Here is a 24781-nt window from a genome sequence, read left to right as displayed (position 1 = left end):
CGTAGGGTCAGTGAGCTTCAAGCCCTGGTAGCTCATGCTCCGTATACTAAATTTCATCATAACAGAGTAGTGCTCCGCACTCACCCTAAGTTCCTGCCAAAGGTGGTGTCGGAGTTCCATCTTAACCAGTCAATTGTCTTGCCAACATTCTTTCCCAGACCGCATACCCGCCCTGCTGAACGTCAGTTGCACACATTGGACTGCAAGCGAGCGTTAGCCTTCTATTTGGAGCGGACACAGCCCCACAGACAGTCCGCCCAGTTGTTTGTTTCTTTCAACCCCAATAGGAAAGGGGTCGCTGTCGGGAAACGCACCATCTCCAATTGGCTAGCAGATTGCATTTCCTTCACTTACGCCCAGGCTGGGCTGACTCTTGAGGGTCATGTCACAGCTCATAGTGTCAGAGCCATGGCAGCGTCGGTGGCTCACTTGAAGTCAGCCACTATTGAAGAAATTTGCAAGGCTGCGACGTGGTCTTCTGTCCACACATTCACATCACATTACTGGCTTCAGCAGGATACCCGACGCGACAGTCGGTTCGGGCAGTCGGTGCTGCAGAATCTGTTTGGGGTTTAAATCCAACTCCACCCTCCAGGACCCGAATTTATTCTGGTCAGGCTGCACTCTCAGTTGTTCTTCGTAGGTCAATTTCTGTTATGCCCTCGCCGTTGCGAGGTTCAATTGACCTGGGTTCTTGTTTTGAGTGAGCCTGAGAGCTAGGGATACCCCAGTCGTGAGAACAAGCAGCCTGCTTGTCCTCGGAGAAAGCGAATGATACATACCTGTAGCAGGTGTTCTCCGAGGACAGCAGGCTGATTGTTCTCACCTACCCTCCCTCCTCCCCTTTGGAGTTGCGTTTTTACTTATTTTTGCTTGTCATTCAACTGAGCGGGAACGGTCGCGCACGGGCGGGAAGACGGCCGCGCATGCGCGGTGGGCGTGCCCTGCGTGCGGGACCCCCCGGAAAGTTTTGTTCCGGTTGGTGGGGGCTGCCGTGGACGTCAACCCCAGTCGTGAGAACAATCAGCCTGCTGTCCTCGGAGAACACCTGCTACAGGTATGTATCATTCGCTTTCTGCTATTTCAGGCATTTTCTTTGTTAGATTTTTAGTCCAGCACCAGGACTACCTCCTATGTCTTGCCACCAAGATTTGTAATATTCCACATAGTTGCCAAGACATATGAAGGCTGATGTTTGGAGGTAGCTGGCCTCTCCAGGCCATGATCACTCTGTGCAGGTTACTCCAGCCTTCTTGGAAGCCTGCTGCAAGGTTATAATAGCTGCTTCATGCAGATTACTCCAGTGCTATTACAGTTATAGCTTATTCTGATGCAGTTGGATCCCCACAGTCTGCCATTTGGCTTGTATTTTTCTCTCTGGCCCTCTGAAGTTTATATGATTGAGCATAATGGTCAACAGGCTGTAGGTGATAGCTTTTCACTGGTCAAATTCAATACATTTGAGAAGACAGGATAGTGCTGTTTGTGTAGTCCAGTGAATTGCAGGACCTGAGGCAGAATGGTTTTATTAGAGATTGGTCTTGTCAGATGAAATGAATCCAGTCAGTTTCTCTGATTGGATGACCTCAGAGTTGAATTAGGGGAGACTATTGGGTCTTTGGTGTGGTTCCACATAGATGACTAAACTGAGTGCCCTTGGTATGGGCCTGGAAGTGACTGGGTTAGAAACTGGTCAAGTGGGATGTAATAAAGAGTAGTGGTAAATGGAGCTTTCAATTACGTAGCTTCCCACTATTCCAGAACCTGTGGGATAGTTGTGTCCATCAACCAGCAGATAAAGATAGCAAAGTGAAAACTGAGCTGATATATCTCAGTGTTGGCACCCAGTCCAGCTCCTCAGTGTTTTCTATCTCCAGCAGTTGGACGGATACACTCTTCAGCCTCTGGCTCTAAGTGATTTGCTCCAGTTCCAGTTGGTCAGCTGGTCCCCAGTTGAGCTTTGCAGGTGGCTTGAGTCTCAGAGTCATATCTGGAGGTCTTCGTATCCCTGTCTGTGGTACCCCATGAATTTACTTCTTCCCTCCCTTCACCTCTTCTCTGTTTCCTGTAGAGCTCTCCTTTACTAGCACAACAACCTTTAATTAAAAATGAAAAAAAGGAGGGAAAAGGTTTACTGGAGAGCATGGGACAGAGTATCTGTCCGGATTCTTTCTTATATGGGGTGAGACTTGTGGAGGCTGAGCTTGGGGGGAGCATCCAGCAGCGGTAAGTTTGACTCAGAACCGCTTGGAGGGCTGCAAGTTCTACTTGGTGCAGGGGAGGGATCCTTGGGACATGTGCTGAGCTGGTGACAGTTGGGGTGAATGGATACTCCTGCAGAGGCAGTTAAGCGGTATTTCTGCTGTGGGACCTACCGGCCGGCATTGGGGCATTGCAGTTCGTGCAAGCTGAGAATCCTGCGGGTTGTGGAGGAAATGGTCAGTGGGAGCACATCTTCTTCGGATTCGGTGCAGCATCCAAATATACCGGTGTCTTTGGACTCTCCAGCAGGGTGGTGCGCAGTTTGATGCAGGAGAGCACAGGATCGGGCACTATTTTGTCAGGGCCGACTGACAGTGATTAGCAGCCTCTGGCTGATCACACGTGCATAGCTGCCATTTTACAGCCTCAGGGCCCGACAGACCATTCAGCTGCATTGAGATCTTTGTCTCCGGAGTTATATTGCTGTTACACCAAGCCTATTTACTGAAGCAGGGACATAAGAGCATAAGAATAGCCATACTGGGTCAGACCAATGGTCCATCTCGCCCAATATCCTGCTGCCAACATTGGCCAATCCAGGTCACAAGTACCTGGCAGAAACCCAATTAGTAGCAACACTCCTGCTACCAATTTCAGGGCAAGTGGTGGCTTCCTCCATGTCCATCTCAATAACAGACAATGGACTTTCCCTCAAGGACCTTGTCCATACCTTTTTTTAAACCCAAGTGTGTTAACTGCTGTTAACACGTCCTCCAGCAGCGAGTTCCAGAGCTTAACTATTCTTTGAGTGAAAAAATTTTTCTTCCTATTTGTTTTAAAAGTATTTCCTTGTAATTTCATTGAGTGTCCCCTGGTCTTTGTACTTTTTGAAAGAGTGAAAAATTGATTCACTTCTACCCGTTCTTCACCACTCGGGATTTTATAGACCTCGATCATATCCTCCCCTCAGCTGTCTCTTTTCCAAGCTGAAGAGCCCTAACCTCTTTAGCCTTCCTCATATGGGAGGAGTTCCATCTCCTTTATCATTTTGGTTGCTCTTCTTTGAACCTTTTCTAATTCTACTATATGTTTTCTGAGATACGGCAACCAGAATTGAATGCAATACTCAAGGTGAGGTCGTACCATGGAGCAATACATAAGCATTATAGTATTCTCGGTCTTATTTTGCATCCCTTTCCTAATAATTCCTAGTATCCTGTTTGCTTTTTTGGCCACCACCGCTGCACACTGAGCAGAAGATTTCAGCGTATTGTCTACAATGACACCCAAACCTTTTTCTTGAGTTCTGACTCTTAAGGTGGACCCTAGCATCAGGTAACTATAATTCGGATTATTCTTCCCAATGTGCATCACTTTGCATTTGTCCACTTTAAATTTCATCTGCCGTTTGGATGCCAAGTTTTCCAGTTTCCTAAGGTATTCCTGCAATTTTTAACGATCCACATGTGTTTTGACAACTGTGAATCTTTTTGTATCATCTGCAAATTTAATCATCTCACTCATCGATCCATTTTCCATACTATTTATAAATATGTTAAATAGCACCGGTCCCAGTACAGATGCCTGTGGCACTCCACTATTCACCCTCCTCCATTGAGAAAAATGGCCATTTAATCCTACTCTCTGCTTTCTGTCTAATAACCGATCCCTAATCCACAGAGTGACATTGCCTCTTATCCCATGACTGTTTAATTTTCTCAGGAGTCTCTCATGAAGAACTTTGTCAAAGACTTTCTGAAAAGTGAAGATACTTACCTGTAGCAGGTATTCTCCGAGGACAGCGGGCTTCACATTGTCACAAGCCAGCAAAGAAAAAATTTGAGAGCCTTCTGGGGCGCTTGCACTGAGCACCTTCCTGCATCTCTTCAGTTTACTACAATAGCATAAAAACAAATTGCGAAGAAACAACTCAAGGGGAGGTGGGGTGGGATTGTGAGAATGTGAAGCCTGCTGTCCTCGGAGAATGCCTTTTACAGGTAAGTATCTTCGCTTTCTCCAAGGACAAACAGGCTTACCATTCTTACAAGTGGGGAATCCCTAGCATCCAGTCTCATCCAAAACAACAAACACCGGTCAATTGAGCCTCGCAGCGGCGAGGACATAACAAAAATTAACCTGAAAGAAAATACAACTAGATGAGGATGCAGCCTGGAACAGAATAAAATGCGCCTAGGGGGGTGGAGTTGGATTCTAGATCCCAAACAGATTCTGCAACACTGCCCAAACCGACTGTCGTGTCTGGTATTCTGCTGAAGGCAGTAGTGAGATGTGAATGTGTGGACTGAAGACCACATCACAGCCTTGCAGATCTCTTCAATGGAGGCTGACTTTGTGAGCCACGGCTCTGACATTGTGAGCCATGACATTACCCTCCAAAGTCAGCCCAGCATAAGCAAAGGAAATGCAATCTGCTAGCCAGTTGGAAATGGTGCATTTACCAATGGCGACTCCCCTCCTGTTGGGATCAAAAGAAACAAACAACTGGGCGGACTGTCTGAAGGGCTTTGTCCGCCTCATGTAAAAGGTCAACTCGCTCTTGCAGTCCAAGGTGTGCAAGCTGCTTTCGCCAGGATAGGCATGAGGTTGGGGGGAAAATGTTGACAAGACAATTGACTGGTTCAGATGGAACTCTGACACCACCTTTGGCAGGAGCTTAGGGTACGTGCAGAAGAGTACAATATTGTGATGAAACCTAGTATAAGATGCATCCATTACTAAGGCCTGCAGCTCACTGACCCTACGAGCTGAAGTAACAGCCACCAAGAAAACGACCTTCCAGGTCAAGTACTTAAGATAGCAGGAATTCAGTGGCTCAAAAGGAGCTTCATCAGCTGGGTGAGAACGATGTTGAGATCCCATGACACAGGTGGAGGTTTGAAAGGGAGCTTTGACAAAATCAAACCTCTCATGAAGTGAACAGCTAAAGGCTGTCCAGAGATAGGCTTACCTTCTACACAATGATGATAAGCACTAATTGCACTAAGGTGAACCCTTACTGAGTTGGTCGAGACCAGACTGATAAATATAGAAGGTATTCAAGCAGAGTCTGTGTAGGACAAGAAAGGGGATCTATGGCCTTGCTGTCACACCAGACAGCAAACCTCCATTTAAAAGAATAACACCTCTTCGTGGAATCTTTCCTGGAAGCCCACAATACCCGGGAGACGCTCTCCGAAAGACCCAAGGAAGCAAATTCTAGGCTTTTAACATCCAGGCTGTGAGATCCAGAGTCTGGAGGTTGGGATGTAGAAGCGACCTCTCATTCTATGTGATGAGGGTTGGAAAACACTCCAGTCTCCATGGTTCTTTATTTATTTGTTACATTTGTACCCCACATTTTCCTACCTATTTGCAGGCTCAATGTGGCTTACATAGTGCCGTGGGGCGAAAGCCTCCTCCGGTCAATAAACAAATATGGAGCAATGTATTACAAATGAAATAGATATGTACAGACACATTAGGAAACATAGAGAGGGAAGTTATGTAAAGTTCACTTTCAAAACAAGCCTGGGTTTACTTGAGTCACTGGATTCAGGTGATTAAGTTGGATCATTAGGATATGCCTTTTTCGAACAGATAAGTTTTCGGTGATTTCCGGAAGTTGAGGTGGTCATACGTAATTTTCACGGCCTTTGGGAGGACAATCCCAGAAGAAGAGGGAACCAAATTTGTCACGGCCAGTAGGGTGTGATCAGAATCATAGTTCCATGGTCTTGCTTGAGTTTCAACAAAGTTTTTCCTACTAGAGGTATCGGAGAATACACATACAGAAGGCTTGTCCCCCAGTGAAGGAGAAAGTCATCTGACACTAGTCTGTCGTGGGCCTGAAACCTGGAACAGAACTGAGAGACCTTGTGATTGAATTGAGTGGCAAAAAGATCCACCGAGGGGGTGCCCCACGCACGGAAGATCTTTCGAGCTATGCCCATGTTGAGACACCACTTGTGAGGTTGCATTATCCTGCTTAGTCTGTCGACCAGGCCGTTGTTTACGCCCGGCAGATAAGTGGCTTGGAGAAACATGCCATGACGGCATGCCCAAAGCCCTATCTGGACGGCTTCCTGACAGAGGGCGAGATCCGGTGCCCCCCTGCTTGTTAGTGTAATACATTGCAACCTGGTTGTCCGTTTGAATTAGGATAATTTGATGTGACAGCCGATCTTTGAAAGCCTTTAGAGCGTTCCAGATTGCTCAGAGCTCCAGGAGATTGATCTGAAGATTCGTTTTCTGGAGGGACCAAGCTCCTTGAGTGTGGAGCCCTACATGAGCTCCCCACCCCAGGAGAGATGCATCCATCGTTGGCACTTTTTGCAGCTGAGGAATTTGGAATGGTAGTCCCAAGGTCAAATTGGACCAAATTGTCCACCACTAAATGGAGCGCACAAGCTTCGGGGACACTTGGATGACATCTTACAGACTTCCTGTGGCTTGGTACCAGTGAAGAGCCAGGGTCCAGTGAGCAAATCTCATGTGAAGGCGTGCCATGGGTGTAACATATACTGTGGAAGCCTTGTGGCCCAACAGTCTCAACATCTGCTGAGCTGTGACCTGCTGCAATGTCCGAACCTTGGACACAAGGAAGAGAAGGTTGTCCGCACACGTCTCCGGGAGGTAGGCTCGGACAGTCTTTTTATCTAGTAAGGCTCCTATGAATTCCAATTGTTGAACTGGCTGTAGATGGGACTTGGGGTAGTTTACAACAAACCCTAGCAGCTCCAGCACCCGAATAGTCATCCACATGGACTCCCGAGCACCTTTCTCCGAGGTGCTCTTCACCAGCCAATCATCAAGATAAGGGAACACATGAACTCCCAGCTTGCATAGCGACACTGTGACTACTGCTAGTAAAAACCCTGGGAGCTGACGAGAGGCCAAAAGGCAACGCATGGTACTGAAAGAGATGTGTTCCCAGCCAAAATCGAAGATCCTTCCTGTGGGCTGGAAGTATCGGGATGTGATTGTATGCATTCTTTTAAGTCCAGAGAGAATAGCCAATCATTTTCTGAATCATGGGAAGAAGGGTGCCCAGGGAAAACCATCCTGAACTTTTCTCGGACCAGAAATTTGTTCAGGGCCCTTAGGTCTAGGATGGGTCTTTTTCTACACAAGGTGGGTGGAATAGAATCCCTGCCCTTCCTCCCCGGTGGAACATGTTTGACTGCATGGGCCTTGAGAAGGGCGGAGAGTGCAAGTACCTGCTTGTGCTGAGAGCTGAAAGAATGAGCTCTCACTGGGCAATTTGGAGATTTTGAAAGTAAATTGAGGGTGTATCCGAGATGGACTATTTGAAGAACCCACCGGTCAGAGGTTATGAGAGGCCACATTTGTTGGAAAAAGTTTAACCTCTCCCCGACCAGCAAGTTGTCCGTAACGGACACTTTGATAGCGGCTATGCTATGCTGGAGCCAGTCAAAAGCTCATCCCTTGCTTTTGCTCGGGAGCAGCAGGGGCCTTGGGTGCATGCTGCTGACAAGAACGAGCGCGCTGGGGTTGAGCCTGAGCAGGCTGGAAAGCCGCAGGGGTGTACCTATGCCTAGGATAGGAATAGGTGGCACTCCACGACTTATTAAAAAAAGCCTCCTGGATGAGGAGGTAGGTGCAGAAGACGTCTGGCAGGAGAGAGATATAGCTTCAGTGTGCTTCTTAATCTGGTCAGCGACCTCTTCAACCTTCTCTCCATCACGGTACTATGTAAGCCACATTGAGCCTGCAAATAGGTGGGAAAATGTGGGATACAAATGTAACAAATAAATAAATTATCCCCCCGGTAAGGAACATCTGCCATCCGCTACTGGACCGAGTGGTCCAGGTCAGAGACAGGCACCCATGAGAGTCTGCGCATCACTATACGTTGAGCAGAGATTCTGGATGCCACGCCAAAAGTGTCGTAAGTGCCCCTGGCCAAGAACTTGCAACACGCCTTCTGCTGCTTGACCAACTGGCGAAACAGCTCGGCCTGCTCCGGTGGGATTGCATCGACGAAGTCTGACAGCTTTCTCACCGAGTTCCATAAGTAAACGCTCGTGAAGAACTGGTAAGATTGAATATGAGTGATGAGCATAGTGACCTGATATATCTTTCTCCCAAAAGAATCCAGGGTTCTAGCTTCTCTGCCTGGGGGTGCCGAGGCATAGTCCCTAGAACTCCTGGCATTTTAAGAGTGGCATCCACCACCATGAAGTTGTGGGGTAACTGAGACCTCACCAACCCAGGTTCCCCGTGGATCTGATATTAGGTATCAATCTTCTTAGGGACCACAGGGACAGACGGAGGGGATGCCCAGCTCCTGATGAGGACTTGAGTACCTCATGGAGAGAAGCCATCACTGCCTCCTTAGGTGCAGAGGTGTAGTCCAGGACCTCGAGCATCTTAGCCCTGGGCTCATCCTCCACTTCTATGAGGAACGGAATGGCCTTAGCCATTTCCCGTACAGAAGAGGTGAAATAGAGGCTCTCTCGAGACAGTCTCCTCTCAGGTGGAGGGGAAGGCTCAGAAGGAATCCCATAGGACCCATTGGAGGAGAAGTACCTGAGAATCCTCCTTTGATTCCCATGAGCGTTCCTTTTCAGTATCAGACAGCACTTCCCTCAAGGATGTTGGAGACCAGGCCCGCCTCAACATCGAGGAACAGTGTCGAGGAGCCAGCTCCCGCTTCGACTCCGGCGAAGCTTCCTCCACCGATGTCGGAGTACCGATCTGGGTGGCAATCGACACTGGAGCCACAATCGGTGCCGGCGTTGGAGACCGCACTGCGGGCTGGGAGCTAGGTGAGGCTGCAGCAGAAGACATGGCAGGTGCAGGCACCCCCAATGCCGATGCACATCGCTGCATCAATCCCTCCAAAAACTCTGGGAGCAAGGCCTGGATACGCTTATCAAGAGCCACCATCGGTAAAGGCTGAGGGGCCAGTTGGAGCTTAGGCTGCTGAATCTCTTGGGGTGCGGGAGCAGGACCTCAGCTGCTGGGAGAAGTATGCATCAGCACATCTTGAATGGAGGGGGAGCGATCCTCCCAACGTTGACGCTTCTCGGGTGCCTAGTCCCTCGGCGTCCCAGAGCTCCTGGCACCATGCGTCAAAGGAGATCTGTGACAGTACTTCTTGGCCTTCGCCTGATGCCCTTCACCCAAACTCTGCGGTGCTGCTGAGGACGACGTCGAATCCTCACACTGCCTCTGGGTCGGATCCGACTATGGTCTGTTCTGGGGGGGGGGGGGGGGGGCTGCAGAGCAGGAGGCCTCAAGGCAGGTGGAACCCACTCGATGCCTCGCTACTCCCAGTGTCTCGGGGCCTCACAGCAGCAATCCCTACTTCTACTCCCAACGCTGATGCTTTCTTTGATACTGATGCCAAAGAACCAGACCGAGCTCCAAAACCTTTTTTGCGTTGAGCTTCTTGGGAAATTTGGGTCCTTTTTTTCATATGAAGACAAAGGACACAATTTGCCGGGCTATGGTCAGGACCGAGGCACTGAATACACCAGGAACGTGCATCAGTACCCAAGATGGTCTGGTTGCATCGGGAGCAACGCTTGAAGCCACTGGGAGTCTTCGATGACATGGAAGGGAAAATGGCTCTGGCAAAATCAAAGGTCGCAATTGTACCTGAAAAAGAGGGAAAGGCCCAAAAAATATTATAGACTGTCCGAGCAGACCTAAAAGGGGGCTCACGATGAAAAATAAAGAAATCTTAAACGCAGGGAAAAAGAAACTAAGAAGTAAGGGAAAAGGGGTATTCTCTTTTATAATTTATAAAAGAAAAAAAATTGGTACTAAACAAAAAATCTGCGCCAAAAGCACGTAAAAAGGCTCTTCCCTGGCGTCTGAGAAGCAACACACAAAACGGCTGCTTCCTCTTGTGGAAAAGAAGAGACTTAAGAGACGTGGAGGTGCTGCGGGTGGGAAGGCGCTCTGTGCATGTGCGGTGAGGTGTGGCACGCGCCCCAGAAGGCTCTCAAATTTTTTCTTTGCTGGCTAATGTGCCGATTCCCGAGCAACGCAGATCATCTACCCACTTGTGAGAATTGGTAAGCCTTCTTGTCCTCTGAGAAATATAGATACACTACATCAACTGGCTCGCCTTTATCCACATGTTTATTCACATCTTCAATGAAATGAAGCAAATTGGTGAGGCAAGACTTCCCTTGGCTTGAATCCATGCTGACTGTCCCATTAAACATGTTTATCTATGTGTTCCATAATTCTTTTGTTTTCACTATTTTGCCAGGCACTGAAGTCAGGCTTACCAGTCTGTAATTTCCCGGATCACCCCTGAAACCCTTTTTAAAAATCAGTGTCACATTGGCCACTTTCCAGCCTTCAGGTACTACAGACGATTTTAATGACAGGTTACATATCACTAGCAGCAGATCAGCAATTTCATGTTTTCAGTTCTTTCAGTACCCTGGGATTGTATACCATCCGGTCTAGGTGATTTGTTATTCTTTAAGTTGTCAGTTTGGCTCAGTTCATCTTCCAAGGTCACTGAGATTTTTCAGTTCCTCCACATAATCACCCCCTGAAAACCATTTCCAGTACAGGTAGATCTCTTACATCTTCTACGTAAAAACTGAAGCAAAGAATTCATTCAATCTCTCTGCTATGGCCTTGTCCACCCTGAGTGCTCCTTTTGTTCCTTCCTGATATAACAGTCCTACGAATTCCTTCGCAGGCTTCCTGCTTCTGATATACATGAAAAATATATTACTATTAGTTTTTGTCTCCACAGCAAGTTTTTCTTCATATTTTCTTTTTATTTTTTATCAGTGCGATGCATCTGGCTTGACAGTCTTATGTTGCTTCTTATTTTCTTCATTTGGATCCTTTTCCCATTTTTTTTTTTTTTTTTTTTGAAGGATGTTCTTTTTGTTCTAATAGCCTTTTTCACCTCACCATTTAACTACACTGGCTATCGTTTGCTCTTTTTTACACTTTTGTTAATGCGTGGAATACATCTACTCTGGGCTTCCATGATGGTATTTTTAAACAATGTCCATGCCTGATTTAAAGTCCTAACCTTTGTGGCCGATTCTTTCAGCTTCTTTTTAACCATTTTCCTCATTTTGTCATAGTTGCCCTTTCAAAAATTAAAAGCTGGTACAGTAGATTTCCTTAGTGACTTCAGTCCAGATAGCAGCTCAAATTTGATCACTGTTTCCCAGTAGATCACCGTTACCTCTCATACTATGCCCCACATTCCCTAAGGATGATATCCAAACTAGCTTCCCTTCTTGTCTGTTCCTGGACCAGTTGCTCCAAGAAGCAATCATTTATTACATGTAGAAATTTTACCTCCCTAGCATTCCCTGATGTTACATTTATCCAGTCATTATTAGGATAATTGAAATCGCCCATTATTATAATGTTGCCAGCTTTCCTAATTTCTGTAAACGTATTTTCATCTGTCTGTTCGTTCTGTCCTGGAGGATGGTAATACAGCCCTACTAGTATATTCTTTCCTTTCACACCCGGAATTTCTGTTCATAAAGATTCCATGCTGCTATCTGTTTCATGTAGAATGTTTATTTTGTTTGACTCAATTTCCTCTTTAACATATAGCGCAACCCCCCCCCCCTTTCCAGTTTGATCCACTTTATCATTGCAGTATAATTTGTACCCTGCTAACACAGTATCCCACTGATTGTCCTCCTTCCACAAGGTCTCTGAAAAGCCTATTATATCTACCTCTTCATTTAGTGCTGTATACTCCAATTCTCCTATCTTATTTTTAAGGCTTCTAGCATTTGTGCATAGACCAGTGGCTTAGCAAGAGCAGGGCGGTGGGGGCAGTCCGCCCCGGGTGCACGCTGCTGGAGGGTGCAGAGAGCAGCCGTGCGCGCCTGTCGACGCCGCTGGTTCCCTGCTCCCTCTGCCCCGGAACAGGTTACTTCCTGTTCCGGGGCAGAGGGAGCCAGTGGAGCCGACAGGCACGCGGCTGCTCTCTGCACCCTCCAGCAGCCAAAAATGCACCCGAGGGGGGCTTGATGTGCCGGGGGGGTGTTGTGCTGCGCCCTGGGGGGACGGATGTCGCTGCACCCGGGGGGGGGGGGGGTGCGCAGCGGCGATCCGCCCCGGGCGGCAGCCGACCTAGGATCGCCACTGGTATAGACACTTCAAATTGTCTTTTTTCCTTGCATCTGCAGGCTGCTTTGAAATTAATAAGGAGTAGCCTAGTGGTTAGTACAGTGGACTTTGATCCTGGGGAACTGAGTTCGACTCCCACTGCAGCTCCTTGTGACGCTGGGCAAGTCACTTAAACCCTCCATTGCCCCTGGTACAAAATAAGTACCTGAATATATGTAAACCGCTTAAATGTAGTTGCAAAAACTTCAGAAAGGCGGTATATCAAGTCCCATTTCCATTTATTCTGTTTTCCCGTTGAACACTCCTGGCTTTTCACCATTATTGAACCCTCTCTATATGGATTCCCTAAAGATCTTATTTCAGTAGTATCCTTCAAGGGTACTCCACACCAAACCATGCACTCCTGGGCAACTGTTGGCGCCCCCTTTCCCCCACCCAACTTTAGTTTAAAAGTTGCTCTACCTCCTTTTTAAATGTTAGTGCCAACAGCCTGGTTCCATCCTGGTTAAGGTGGAGCCCCCTTTCAGGCTCCCCCTTCCCCTGAATGTTGCTCAGTTCCTAACAAATCTAAATTCCTCATCCTTGCACCATTGTCTCAACCACACATTGAGACTTCGGAGCTCTGGCTGCCTCCTGCATGTGGAATGGGGAGCATTTTTGAAAATGTTACCTTGGAGGATCTGGATTTCAGCTTTCTGCCTAGAAGCCTAAATTTGGCTTCCAGAACCTCCCTCCCACATTTTCCTATGTTATTGGTACCCACATTTTACCAAGGCAGCTGACTCCTCCCCAGCACTATCTAAAATCCTATCTAAGTGACATGCGAGGGCAGGCAAGTGACCAAGCAATCCTCATGTCCACCAGCCACCCAGCTATCTACGTGCCTAATAATTGAATCGCCAACTAAAACAGCTGTCCTTACCCTGGGCAGAAGCTCCTGGAGAGATCCTCGGTGTAAGAGGTTATTGCATCCACTGGTGGGCTGGTTCTGGCTACAGGATTATTTCCAAATTCACCAGGGTGATGCTCTCCTTTTAGGAGCCCTCCCTCCTCCAAGACAGACTGGAGGTGGGACTTCTCTACAACGTCCCTGAAGGCCTCCTCTTTGTACTTCTGTGTCTCCCTCAGCTCCTCCAAGTCTGCTCTTTTCAAAGTGAGCTGTTTGTTATAGTGCATCATTTGTATTCTGCTGACCTTTGTTATATTTCTGTTACATGAAATTTCTACTGTTCTGTTTTATGTGTATATTATGGATTTAATTTGTCTATCTCCAAGTCTGTCTAATTGTTATAACTCTGTATTAAACTGACATTGGGCATTTTACTGTTGTTATGTTATTAACACAGTGTATGTTGTTCACCGCATTGGGTGCATTTGTTCATAAAGGCGGTTAATAAATCCTAATAAATAATGGTGTCGGGTTAGGCCAAATAACAAAGGTGTAAACAGCATGGTGTACTGTTTGCACAGTCTTACAAGAATTGCATGGAAGTTTGTATGCTATGTAACTCAAACTCATTGAGAGTCACACAGACCTGAAGGAAAACAGAGCAGCTGTTATGGAAACAGTGCCAGCAGAAGGCCTCTGGACAAGGTGAAGGAGGTATGTATTATTGAGATAAGAGAGGTAGGGAGCCACACTTAAGGTCAGTGGGGGCTACCATTGGGCCCCGGGCCTTGCAATGAAGAACACTGGGATTGGACATACAGTCCATGTCCCTAAGGAGATCATGCTATACTACTCTTAGGAAAGAGTTTTATTTTATTTATTTATTTATTTATTTTATTGTGGACATTTGATATATCATGCAAAAGCCTAGAAAGGCAACTAGGGGTTTACAATAAAAAACAATCCAAATTAAAAGAAAATAAAGCCTACACAGTAGGCAGCTAGGTGACAACAATAAAATCAACAGTTAAAATCAAGTGGTATTAAAGAGAGACTAGTAAGTTGCAGGTAAAGACAGCAATAGTAAAAGAAAAAAAAAAGGTAAGAGGGGAAAGGCATTAAGAAAAGAGGTGGGTTTTAAGAGCCTGTTAAAAGGTTTGCAGAGATGTCTGATTCGTATTGAAGAAAGGCAGATTATTCCGAAGTTTTGGACCGATGTAACAGAAAGCAACCTCAAGGGAGGAGGAGGAGAGGCGGAGTTCTGTCTGAAATGGCAGAACTAGGAGGTTATTAACAGCAGAGCGGAGTCATCAGAGGAGTGTGTAGGGGATGAGACGGTGATAGAGATAGGTGGAAGCAGTAGAGGATCATGACTTATAAACCAGAAGCAGGCTCATGTATGTAATTTGGGCAAAGTCAGGTAACCAATGTTCAGAGTGAAGGGGGAGGGTGTGACATGATAGAAATGGTGGGAGTGGTGGAGAAGTTTAACTGCTGTTGAAGATGCTTGAGAGAAGTAAGAGGAAGGCCAGCATAAAGAGAATTACAATAGTCGAGGTGGGAAATAACAAGAGCTAAGTTAAAGGGAAGGAGATGTGAGGTGGAGAGGACAGGACTCATTGAACGGACATGGTGGAGAGCAAAGAACGAGGAACATAGCACAGAATCAATTTGGGGTTTGAATGTGAGGAAGGAATCAAAGATAATTTTAAGAGTCCTTGTATGAGAGTGGGACTCTATCGAGTGAAGGTATGGGAAGAGGTCACATTTCGAGGAGTTGAGAAAAAGGTTAGACATGAGCCAGGACAAAACATGAGAGAGACAGAAATGAGACATCAGATGCTTTACAGATAATTTGGTTATCATCTGTATAGCAGAAGGGGGTACAGTAGTGCTCTTGGATAATGGTGAGTAGAGGAGTAAGGAAGATATTAAAGAGGGTAGGGGCAAGAATAGAACCTTGGGGGAGTTCTGAAAGAAAAGATAGGGACTTGAAGAATCTTGGAAGTATAGAGCTGGTAGGATCAGTTGCTGAGATAGAACTATGAGAACTGTGCCAGAGATACCAGTAGAATGGAGGCAGTGAAGGAAGTGTACTCAACAACGTCAAAAGCAGACGAGATATCTAGGGAGACCAGAATGACAGTAGCGTTGGTCAGTGGAAGTGCGGTTGAGATCATAGAGACCGAGAAGAAAGGTTTCAGTGCAGTGGGAAGTCCTGAAACCAGAATGATAGGGATGGAGAATGTTGCTCTGTTTGAGGGGATGAGCAAATTGCAGGTGAACCAGGTTTTCCAAGGCCTTAGAGATAAAAAGGGAGATTAGAGAGAGGATGGAAGCTAGAGGGCAAAGACAGATCAAGGTGGGTTTTTTAAGCAGGGGGCAGACCAAGGCATGTTTCCAGGATGTTAGGACAATAGCATAAGACAGAGGAGGAGAGGAATAATTTGTGAGGAGAGATGCTTAACAAGAGAAGCGGGCCATGGATCAGCAGATGAAGACGAAGGATTGAGGGATGAAATAACTTTGGAGAAGAAGGGAGTGGAAGGGAGATTTGAAGGAAGACCAAGTAGAAGATGGGGAGGGGGAAAGGGGGAGGATTTGAAGGGGAGGTGGGAAAAGGTAGGGAGGGGGAGGAGTGAGAGCAGGCGAGCCAGTCAAAGTGAATCTGTCTTAGATTGCCATGCTACGTTTGTATCACAGAATGGGGTAACTATCCTGCAGCACTCTGTTTTGGGGGGGGAAGCAAGTATCCCTTAGCCTTAAGCCTATTTTGTCTGATATAATGCTGACTTTTTCTACAGGTACAAGGATAACCCTTTCACCCTGGGAGATAGCTATGGATCTCGATGGGATACAGGCAACAACTCATGGGAGACTGTAGAGAAGGGAGCAGAAGAGACAGAAGTTACCGTCTCTAGTGTTCAGCCAGTCAGAGACAGGTAATGGCTGTATTCAGTGTGTAAGGGGCATGGGAGAGGAGAGCAGGCAGAGAATAGTAGGTCTGGAGAGGACCTCAAGAAATTGAGTTAATCTTCTTTGCTGTAGTTTAACCATCCTAAACAGATGTTTAATCTGTTTTATATGCATGTGGACAAAGAAGGCTTTTACTTGTTAAAAAAAAACAAAAAGAAAAAACTTAAAAGTGAACCACGATGAAATCATACTAACTTATCAACAATGAATATTTTTTTTATAAGTTTCTTTTGAATCCTGTAACAAAAATACCAATACTTCTTTCATTTCACTTCATTTTATTCCCCAGTAACAATACTGCTCAGTGTCTCACAATAATAAAAATACATCCTTATCACTATAAACAAATCAAAGATAAAATAAAAAATGAATACTTAAATCCCACAGACACCACCCCCTCCCAATATCATTTGTCTTATTCTATATAACGGAGCCAGTCCCACCTCAACTAGATGTTATCAAATAACCAGGTTTACGACATTTTATTAAATTTCATAGTCTTACACCCCGAGGTCCAGTGACATTTTATTCCACATCTCTGGTCCTTGCACCAAAAAGGCTGTGCCATCTTGAAATGTTTCTCTCATATCTCTGACAGGTGTATTCAGCAGTGCTTTTGAGATGATCTTAGATATGTCCGCGGAAGGTAACAGCATATTTGGTCCACTTGATAATAACAAATAGAAATAAGGTCTTGTAACGGACATTTGCATTTGCTAACTGCCACATGGCCCATAGTTATAAAATAGGATGTGTAGCATTTAGTGCACGTTAATGTCCTTTATGCAGGCTAATCTTTAGTAAAAAAAAAAAGACCCCTTAATTGTTTCTGCTGCCTTGTTCAAAGTGTGTGTGTGTGGGGGGGGGGGGGGAGGGGGTTTAGTGTGGGTCTGGAAGGGATGTGAAGTCGTGGGAGGCAGGCTGATTTGACTTTATACCTATTTGTTGTGCATATGGTTTATGTTCTTTACAGCCACACTCTGTATTCAAAAATCGATAGAAGCTATTCAAACTAAAAGGCCCCCTTAATGTGCAGCAATACACAGCACTTTGAATAATCTTTTATAGGTTAATAAAAACAAAAGAGAGAAAATAAGATAATAACCTTTTTATGTATTATTGGACTTACTTAAGTCATTCTTTGACTAATGTTTGGAAACCAACCCACCTTCCTTTGCTCATACTATCATGGTCTGAGGAAGGTGTTTTTGGCTTCCAAAAAATGTCAAAAAATGTTTTAAGTTAGTCCAATAGAAAAATAAGGTGATACCTTTTTTTTTTTATTAACCAGTAGACTAATATGGCTACCACACTACTTAAACCTTTTGTAACTATTCATCTAATTGCAGAACTGTTTATCACAGTAAATGTATACCATAAAGGCTCATTCGTAAACCCTTATGAGTCTTGATAAGAAAAATTTAAATGCTTCTCTCTCTAATATCTTAGGACTGCTCCAAAATTTAAAAAAAAAAAAATGCTGAAAACAAGAAAAGTGAACAAAAGTGCTGTGATTCTATGCTCCAGTGTAACTGAAAAGGTGAATACACAATAAACCTAGAACAGTACTGGCGCAAGTCGTTTTCTCTGCTCTGCTCTTCTCTTCCACATTATCTCCTGACAGAATTCAACATGACCACCAGTTTGATGTCAGGGCCCAACACGGTACAGAGATGCTGTTACTTTCTACTGTAGGCCATTGGTTGGTTATGTTAGAAACACATGCAGTGGTAGCGGTTTGGTTGGTGTGTCAGTTGAATTTGATAGCATCTTATGTGGTATTTATTGTAAATGCTTGAAACAATTAGGAATTAAGGAATAGGTCCTATGATGATTGGTTTAATATTTGACTGATGGAACTCTGCAGGTTCTGTCCTTGGGCAGCACATTTCAGATCCCTTTAGCATGGAGTGAGGTGTTCCTTCATACTAGTTAACATCTAGATGTATCCTTTTTGTGATTTTTTAGTGATTTAAGATGGGCTTCTTTATTAGAGTTTGTGCTGATGACATTAAGTGCTTATGTGTGAAGGATATAGTAGGATATAGTAGCCACTTTAGCTGAATTAGTGCAATGAAATTAAAAATTGACTCTCTTCATGTACTCTGTCTAGTTAAGAATGTCTTAAGTCATCAGTATATTTCCATAGAAGGTGATTGTACTGTTTTATAGCAGTTAGTGTTATCTCTGTTTGGATTATTGTATTTCTCTGCTTCTGAGTTTACCTGACACCACTCAAATCTTTTCAGGCTTTTCAGAATGCTTTTGTTGTTTGATCACTGGTCTGAGATTAACTGATAGTGCAACTTCCTTATGGCCAGAATGAAACAGTCTTTGTATTAGGTCTCTTATGAAATTCAAAGTTCTTTTATTTATTTATGATATTTTTATCCTGCATTATTTTATTTTATTTTATTTATGCATTCTTGTATCCCACTGTTATCCAAAAACAAGTTTTGGTTCAAAGTGGCTTACAATTTACATTTTGGTGAAGATTACAATAGTAGTTTACAGTTATGATGTGGGTTCAGAGTAGCTAACAACAAACATTTGCAAAAAGTATATTACAATTAGTATTAGCATATGTAGTAATAATACAATACACAAACTTCACTACTATTTAATATAACAAGAGCAGGGTTCCAAGCATGCCCGAGAGCTCAAAATTACAAGTTTGAGTAAGGGATTTACTAAATAAAAATGCTTTCAACTGCTTACGAAATAAGAGGTAATCGGTAACGTATCTTATTGGATTAGGCAGAGAATTACTTATCTTTATAGCTTGATAGGTAAAAGCCTACATTATGAATAGATTTATAATGAAGCTTCTTACAACTTGGGTAATGAAAGATGAGAGAGAACTGCCTTTACAAAATGCTATTCCTACATCTAAGGACTATCAGGATTTGCATGTAGCAAGGTAATAAACCATACAAAATTTGGTAAACAAGTGCACACAGTTTAAAGGTAATCCAAGAATTTATTGGAAGCCAATAAATTTAGTCTTCTTTGAGATGTTTCATTGCAGCCTTTTTTCACTACAAATGTATTGTCCAAGTGCTCGTTGCACTCACAAGATGCAGGACTTTTGGATGTTCTCTCCTTGGGCTATAAAAAAAGATCTTGTACATGATCTTTTTTGGAATTGGTTACCAAAGACACTATGATTCATGACTGAAGAAACTTAAAGCCCGGTTGAGGATTCTTATGCTGGCTCCTGGTCATGCCCTAATTTGGGATGTTGATTACTCTTTTTGATGATTTTTGGAGTTTATTCTCCAGTAGTGTAAAGCTTTTATTTATTTTGTTGTAGTGATGTGTGTGCATCTGATGTTGTGTGTTTGTCATTGTTTTAATTGTACACTGTTCAGAATTTAATGATGAATGGTGTATATATTTTAATACATAAATGGATAGTTTTATAAATGGAGCTGTTATATTTTTGTGAATAATGATCTGGCCCATGTTGTTTGGTTCAGTACTGTAAATGTGAAAGGGGGGAGGGGATAGTGTCCTGTCCTGGGTCCACTGCAGCTGTTGCCAATCTATTGCCCAGCCTAGGTCTGCCTGCAGCAGGGGCATCTGCTCTTCCAGGCAAACCTGATATAGCAGAGGCAGTTTCAGCAGAACTTGGTCCGCAGCAGCACATCCTGGGCAGTAGCAGGCACCAGTATTTAGGAGAACGTTCCAAGCCTTCAGAAGCACATGGGGAGCCAGTGTAGTGATTTATGTGATCATAACAATGGATATAAGTCATGCAGCTGAATTTTAAATAGATTGCAGTGGGGATAGATGGTTCAGTGGGAGACTTTTTGAAGATTAAGTGGGAGGTGATGAGAGATTTAATAAGGTTTTATAGTGTTCAGAAGGGAAGGTCTGGAATTTGGTGCTGGTGTTATAACTCATTGCATGTAAATTTTGTGTTTTTCTTGATCATCCTTTGTCTCATTGACACCATCTCTACTAGACCCACAAACAGAAGGAAGCCAGAGAACAGTTCATCCACTGAAGAATCAAACGAAGCTCGTCAGAAGTTTGCAAGTGCAAAAGCTATTTCATCAGACATGTTCTTTGGGCGGGAAACAGATACAGAGGTAAGCAAAGAATGCATATGCAGGCTGCAGCAGTCCTCTTATCCTGTTCATTCTGGCCTGAAAGCCATACCCATCCCCACCCCTTCTCATCATCTTTGGACACCAGCGAGAGTTATTTCTAGGTTTCTTTCACCCTTGGATTGAGTGACTGGGTGCTTAATTAACCTTACTGCCTCCCTAAAATAAATGGCAGCTTGAAATACTGAGTACAGCTGGACCAGTGGCTGTGATGTATACAGCCTTATGGGGAATCGGGGATCAATTCCCAGGTTTGTGTCATTTCACTTCTTGGGCTGTGAATTCAGTAGAAGCAGTGTCCATGAGATGAGATAATTCAGTTATCATATAGCGGTAACACCTAAATGGATTCAAGCATCTGCTGATATAACTTGGCTGAACAGGTTGGCAGTGGATATATGGAGGGTAAATAAATCCCCAGGTAACTTTGAATAAGAGCTTATGGTATGGGATCCCTGACTCTGGTTATGATTGAGCTGAAAAAACTGCCACCCTTCCCATAGGAAGAAATATGCATACCCCTCAATTGAAAGGAAGCTCTGGAATGAGGGCTCATAGGATGAAAGTGAAAGAGAAACTCAGGACTAATCTTTATGGAAAAGGTGGGGGATGTGTGGAACATTGGTGGAGAAGAGGACTATATCTGGAAGGCATGGGACAAGCACATAGGATCTTTGAAGGGAGAGGAAGGGCCATATGCTCTTTATCTGCCATCACATTCTATGTGATGGAGGGAGCTTCATCCTCGCTGGCGCGGGAGTCCACCGCTCGACAATGCCACCGAGGACTCGGTGCCTTGAAGTCGAGCCGGGCCCGGTTGAGGTCTGAGCTACAGGAGCTCATGTCCGACACCAAGGAAGAGGCCTCGTGGGGGGAGGAGGAGGACCCCAGATATTTCTCCTCAGAGGAGTCTGTGAGCCTTCCCTCCGACCCCACTCAAGAGGGCATGGAGTTCGAGCTCACAGACAGTATCTCATATTCCGCCTGGGGACACGGCACTTTCAGTATTGTGTGATGCCCTTTGGGCTCGCCTCTGCCCCACGGGTGTTCACGAAGTGCCTCGTGGTGGTCGCGGCGTATCTACGCAAGCTGGGAGTGCACGTGTTCCCATATCTCGACGATTGGCTGGTCAAGAACACCTCGGAGGCAGGAGCTCTCCGGTCCATGCAGTGCACTATTCACCTCCTGGAGCTGCTGGGGTTTGTGATAAATTACCCAAAGTCCCATCTCCAGCCAGTCCAATCTCTGGAATTCATAGGAGCTCTGCTGAATTCACAGACGGCTCAGGCCTTTCTTCCCGAAGCGAGGGCCCACAACCTCCTGTCCCTCACTTCCCAGACCAGAGCGTCTCAGCAGGTCACAGCTCGGCAGATGTTGAGACTCCTAGGTCATATGGCCTCCACTGTTCATGTGACTCCCATGGCTTGTCTTCACATGAGATCTGCTCAATGGACCCTAGCTTCCCAGTGGTGCCAGGCCACAGGGAAACTAGAAGATGTCGTCCGCCTCTCCACCAGTTGCCGCAATTCACTGCGCTGGTGGACCATTCGGACCAATTTGACCTGGGACGCCCATTCCAAATTCCACAGCCCACGAAAGTGCTGACAACGGATGCATCTCGCCTGGGGTGGGGAGCTCATGTCGATGGGCTTCACACCCAAGGTCTGTGGTCCCTCCAGGAACAGGATCTTCAGATCAACCTCCTGGAGCTCCGAGCAGTCTGGAACGCACTGAAGGCTTTCAGAGATCGGCTGTCCTGTCAAATTATCCAAATTCGGACAGACAATCAGGTTGCAATGTATTACATCAACAAGCAGGGGGGCACCGGATCTCGCCCCCTGTGTCAGGAAGCCGTCGGGATGTGGCGTTGGGCCTGCCAGTTCGGCATGCTTCTCCAAGCCACATACCTGGCAGGTGTAAACAACAGTCTGGCCGACAGACTGAGCAGAGTCATGCAACCGCACGAGTGGTCGCTCCATTCCAGAGTGGTACGCAAGGTCTTCCGAGAGTGGGGCACTCCCTCGGTGGACCTTTTCGCCTCTCAGACCAACCACAAGCTGCCTCTGTTCTGTTCCAGACTTCAGGCACACGGCAGACTAGCGTCGGATGCCTTTCTCCTCCATTGGGGGACCGGCCTCCTGTATGCTTATCCTCCCATACCTTTGGTGGGGAAGACCTTACTGAAGCTCAAGCAAGACCACGGCACCATGATTCTGATAGCGCCTTTTTGGCCCTGACAGATCTGGTTCCCTCTTCTTCTGGAGTTGTCCTCCGAAGAACCGTGGAGATTGGAGTGTTTTCCGACTCTCATTTCGCAGAACGACGGAGCGCTTCTGCACCCCAACCTTCAGTCTCTGGCTCTCACGGCCTGGATGTTGAGGGCGTAGACTTCGCTTCGTTGGGTCTGTCTGAGGGTGTCTCCCGTGTCTTGCTTGCCTCTAGAAAGGAGAGTTACTTTTTCAAGTGGAGGAGGTTTGTCGTTTGGTGTGAGAGCAAGGCCCTAGAACCTCGTTCTTGTCCTGCACAGAACCTGCTTGAATACCTTCTGCACTTATCAGAGTCTGGCCTCAAGACCAACTCAGTAAGGAATCACCTTAGTGCGATTAGTGCTTACCATCTTCGTGTAGAGGGTAAAGCCATCTCTGGAGAGCCTTTAGTCGTTCGATTCATGAGAGGCTTGCTTTTTTCAAAGCCCCCTGTCAAGCCTCCTGCAGTGTCATGGGATCTCAACGTCGTCCTCACCCAGCTGATGAAACCTCCTTTTGAGCCATCTGAAGTACTTGACCTGGAAGGTCATTTTCTTGGTGGCAGTTACTTCAGCTCGTAGGGTCAGTGAGCTTCAAGCCCTGGTAGCTCATGCTCCATATACTAAATTTCATCATAACAGAGTAGTGCTCCGCACTCACCCTAAGTTCCTGCCAAAGGTGGTGTCGGAGTTCCATTTTAACCAGTCAATTGTCTTGCCAACATTCTTTCCCAGACCACATACCCGCCCTGCTGAACGTCAGTTGCACACATTGGACTGCAAGCAAGCTTTGGCCTTCTATCTGGAGCGGACACAGCCCCATAGACAGTCCGCCCAATTGTTTATTTCTTTCGACCCCAATAGGAAAGGGGTCGCTGTCGGGAAACGCACCATCTCCAATTGGCTAGCAGATTGCATTTCCTTCACTTACGCCCAGGCTGGGCTGACTCTTGAGGGTCATGTCACGGCTCATAGTGTCACAGCCATGGCAGCGTCGGTGGCCCACTTGAAGTCAGCCACTATTGAAGAGATTTGCAAGGCTGCGACGTGGTCATCTGTCCACACATTCACATCTCATTACTGCGTCCAGCAGGATACCCGACGCGACAGTCGGTTCGGGCAGTCGGTGCTGCAGAATCTGTTTGGGGTTTAAATCCAACTCCACCCTCCAGGACCCGAATTTATTCTGGTCAGGCTGCACTCTCAGTTAGTTGTTCTTCGTAGGTCAATTTCTGTTATACCCTCGCCGTTGCGAGGTTCAATTGACCTGGGTTCTTGTTTTGAGTGAGCCTGAGAGCTAGGGATACCCCAGTCGTGAGAACAAGCAGCCTGCTTGTCCTCGGAGAAAGCGAATGATACATCCCTGTAGCAGGTGTTCTCCGAGGACAGCAGGCTGATTGTTCTCACCTACCCTTCCTCCTCCCCTTTGGAGTTGCGTTTTTACTCATTTTTGCTTGTCATTCAACTGAGCAGGAACGGTCGCGCACGTGCGGGAAGATGGCCGCGCATGCGCGATGGGCGTGCCCTGCGTGCGGGACCCCCCGGAAAGTTTTGTTCCGGTTGGTGGGGCTGCCGTGGACGTCAACCCAGTCGTGAGAACAATCAGCCTGCTGTCCTCGGAGAACACCTGCTACAGGTATGTATCATTCGCTTTTCCTATGATGCTGCAGAATTTGCCATTCCCATTGGAACCATGAGAAGCCTGTAAGAGTTTTCTAGCCACAAGAGAGATTCCATGCTAGGGGAAGATGTATGAGATGCCTCTTCCTTCTCCACCTTGCACCTTCTGCTCTCACCCATCATTGCCCTTCATTCCTCCCTGAACTTCTTTGGCACGACTAGTAAAAAATAGAAAAGGACCTTCTAGGATAATGCAATTGCGAGACCCCAGAGGAGGTGGTTGGATTAGATTAGACGCAGAGATAATAACGTATTTCAGGAAATATTATGAACAATTATATCAGGAGCCCTGAGACGTTATGCTAGATAGTGACTTATATTTAGACAATCTATCACTGCCCAAAATCTCATCCTTGGCACAGGAATTTCTCAATGCCCCCATTACAGAGGGAGACCTACTGCTGGCAATACAGCAGAGCAAGCTCCACAAGGCGCCAGGCCCAGACGGGTATAGTATGGAATACTATAAGTTGCTTTATGATCAAATGAAATCCCCCTTGCTAAACCTTTTTAATTCAATGGCGGTATCTGGGACCATGCCGAAGTCCTTTAAAGTTGCTCAAATGACAGTACTTT

General features: G+C 45.9%; 1 protein-coding gene across 4 annotated transcripts in view; it reads left to right on the top strand.

Annotated features, from left to right (window-relative positions):
- ARFGAP2 (ADP ribosylation factor GTPase activating protein 2) overlaps positions 1–24781 on the top strand; it is a 59334-nt gene that overhangs the window by 24523 nt on the left and 10030 nt on the right. For all 4 annotated transcript variants that reach the window (XM_030200886.1, XM_030200884.1, XM_030200883.1 and 1 more), the window contains 2 exons: positions 15997–16134; positions 20136–20262. In XM_030200886.1, the coding sequence (XP_030056746.1) occupies positions 15997–16134; positions 20136–20262 (265 nt within the window). The remainder of the gene's footprint in view (positions 1–15996; positions 16135–20135; positions 20263–24781) is intronic.

This window comes from Microcaecilia unicolor, chromosome 4, assembly GCF_901765095.1.
Source record: "Microcaecilia unicolor chromosome 4, aMicUni1.1, whole genome shotgun sequence".
Classification (NCBI taxonomy): domain Eukaryota; kingdom Metazoa; phylum Chordata; class Amphibia; order Gymnophiona; family Siphonopidae; genus Microcaecilia; species Microcaecilia unicolor.
Note: the sequence above shows the minus strand (reverse complement) of the source record. Positions and strands in the feature narration are given on the sequence as shown.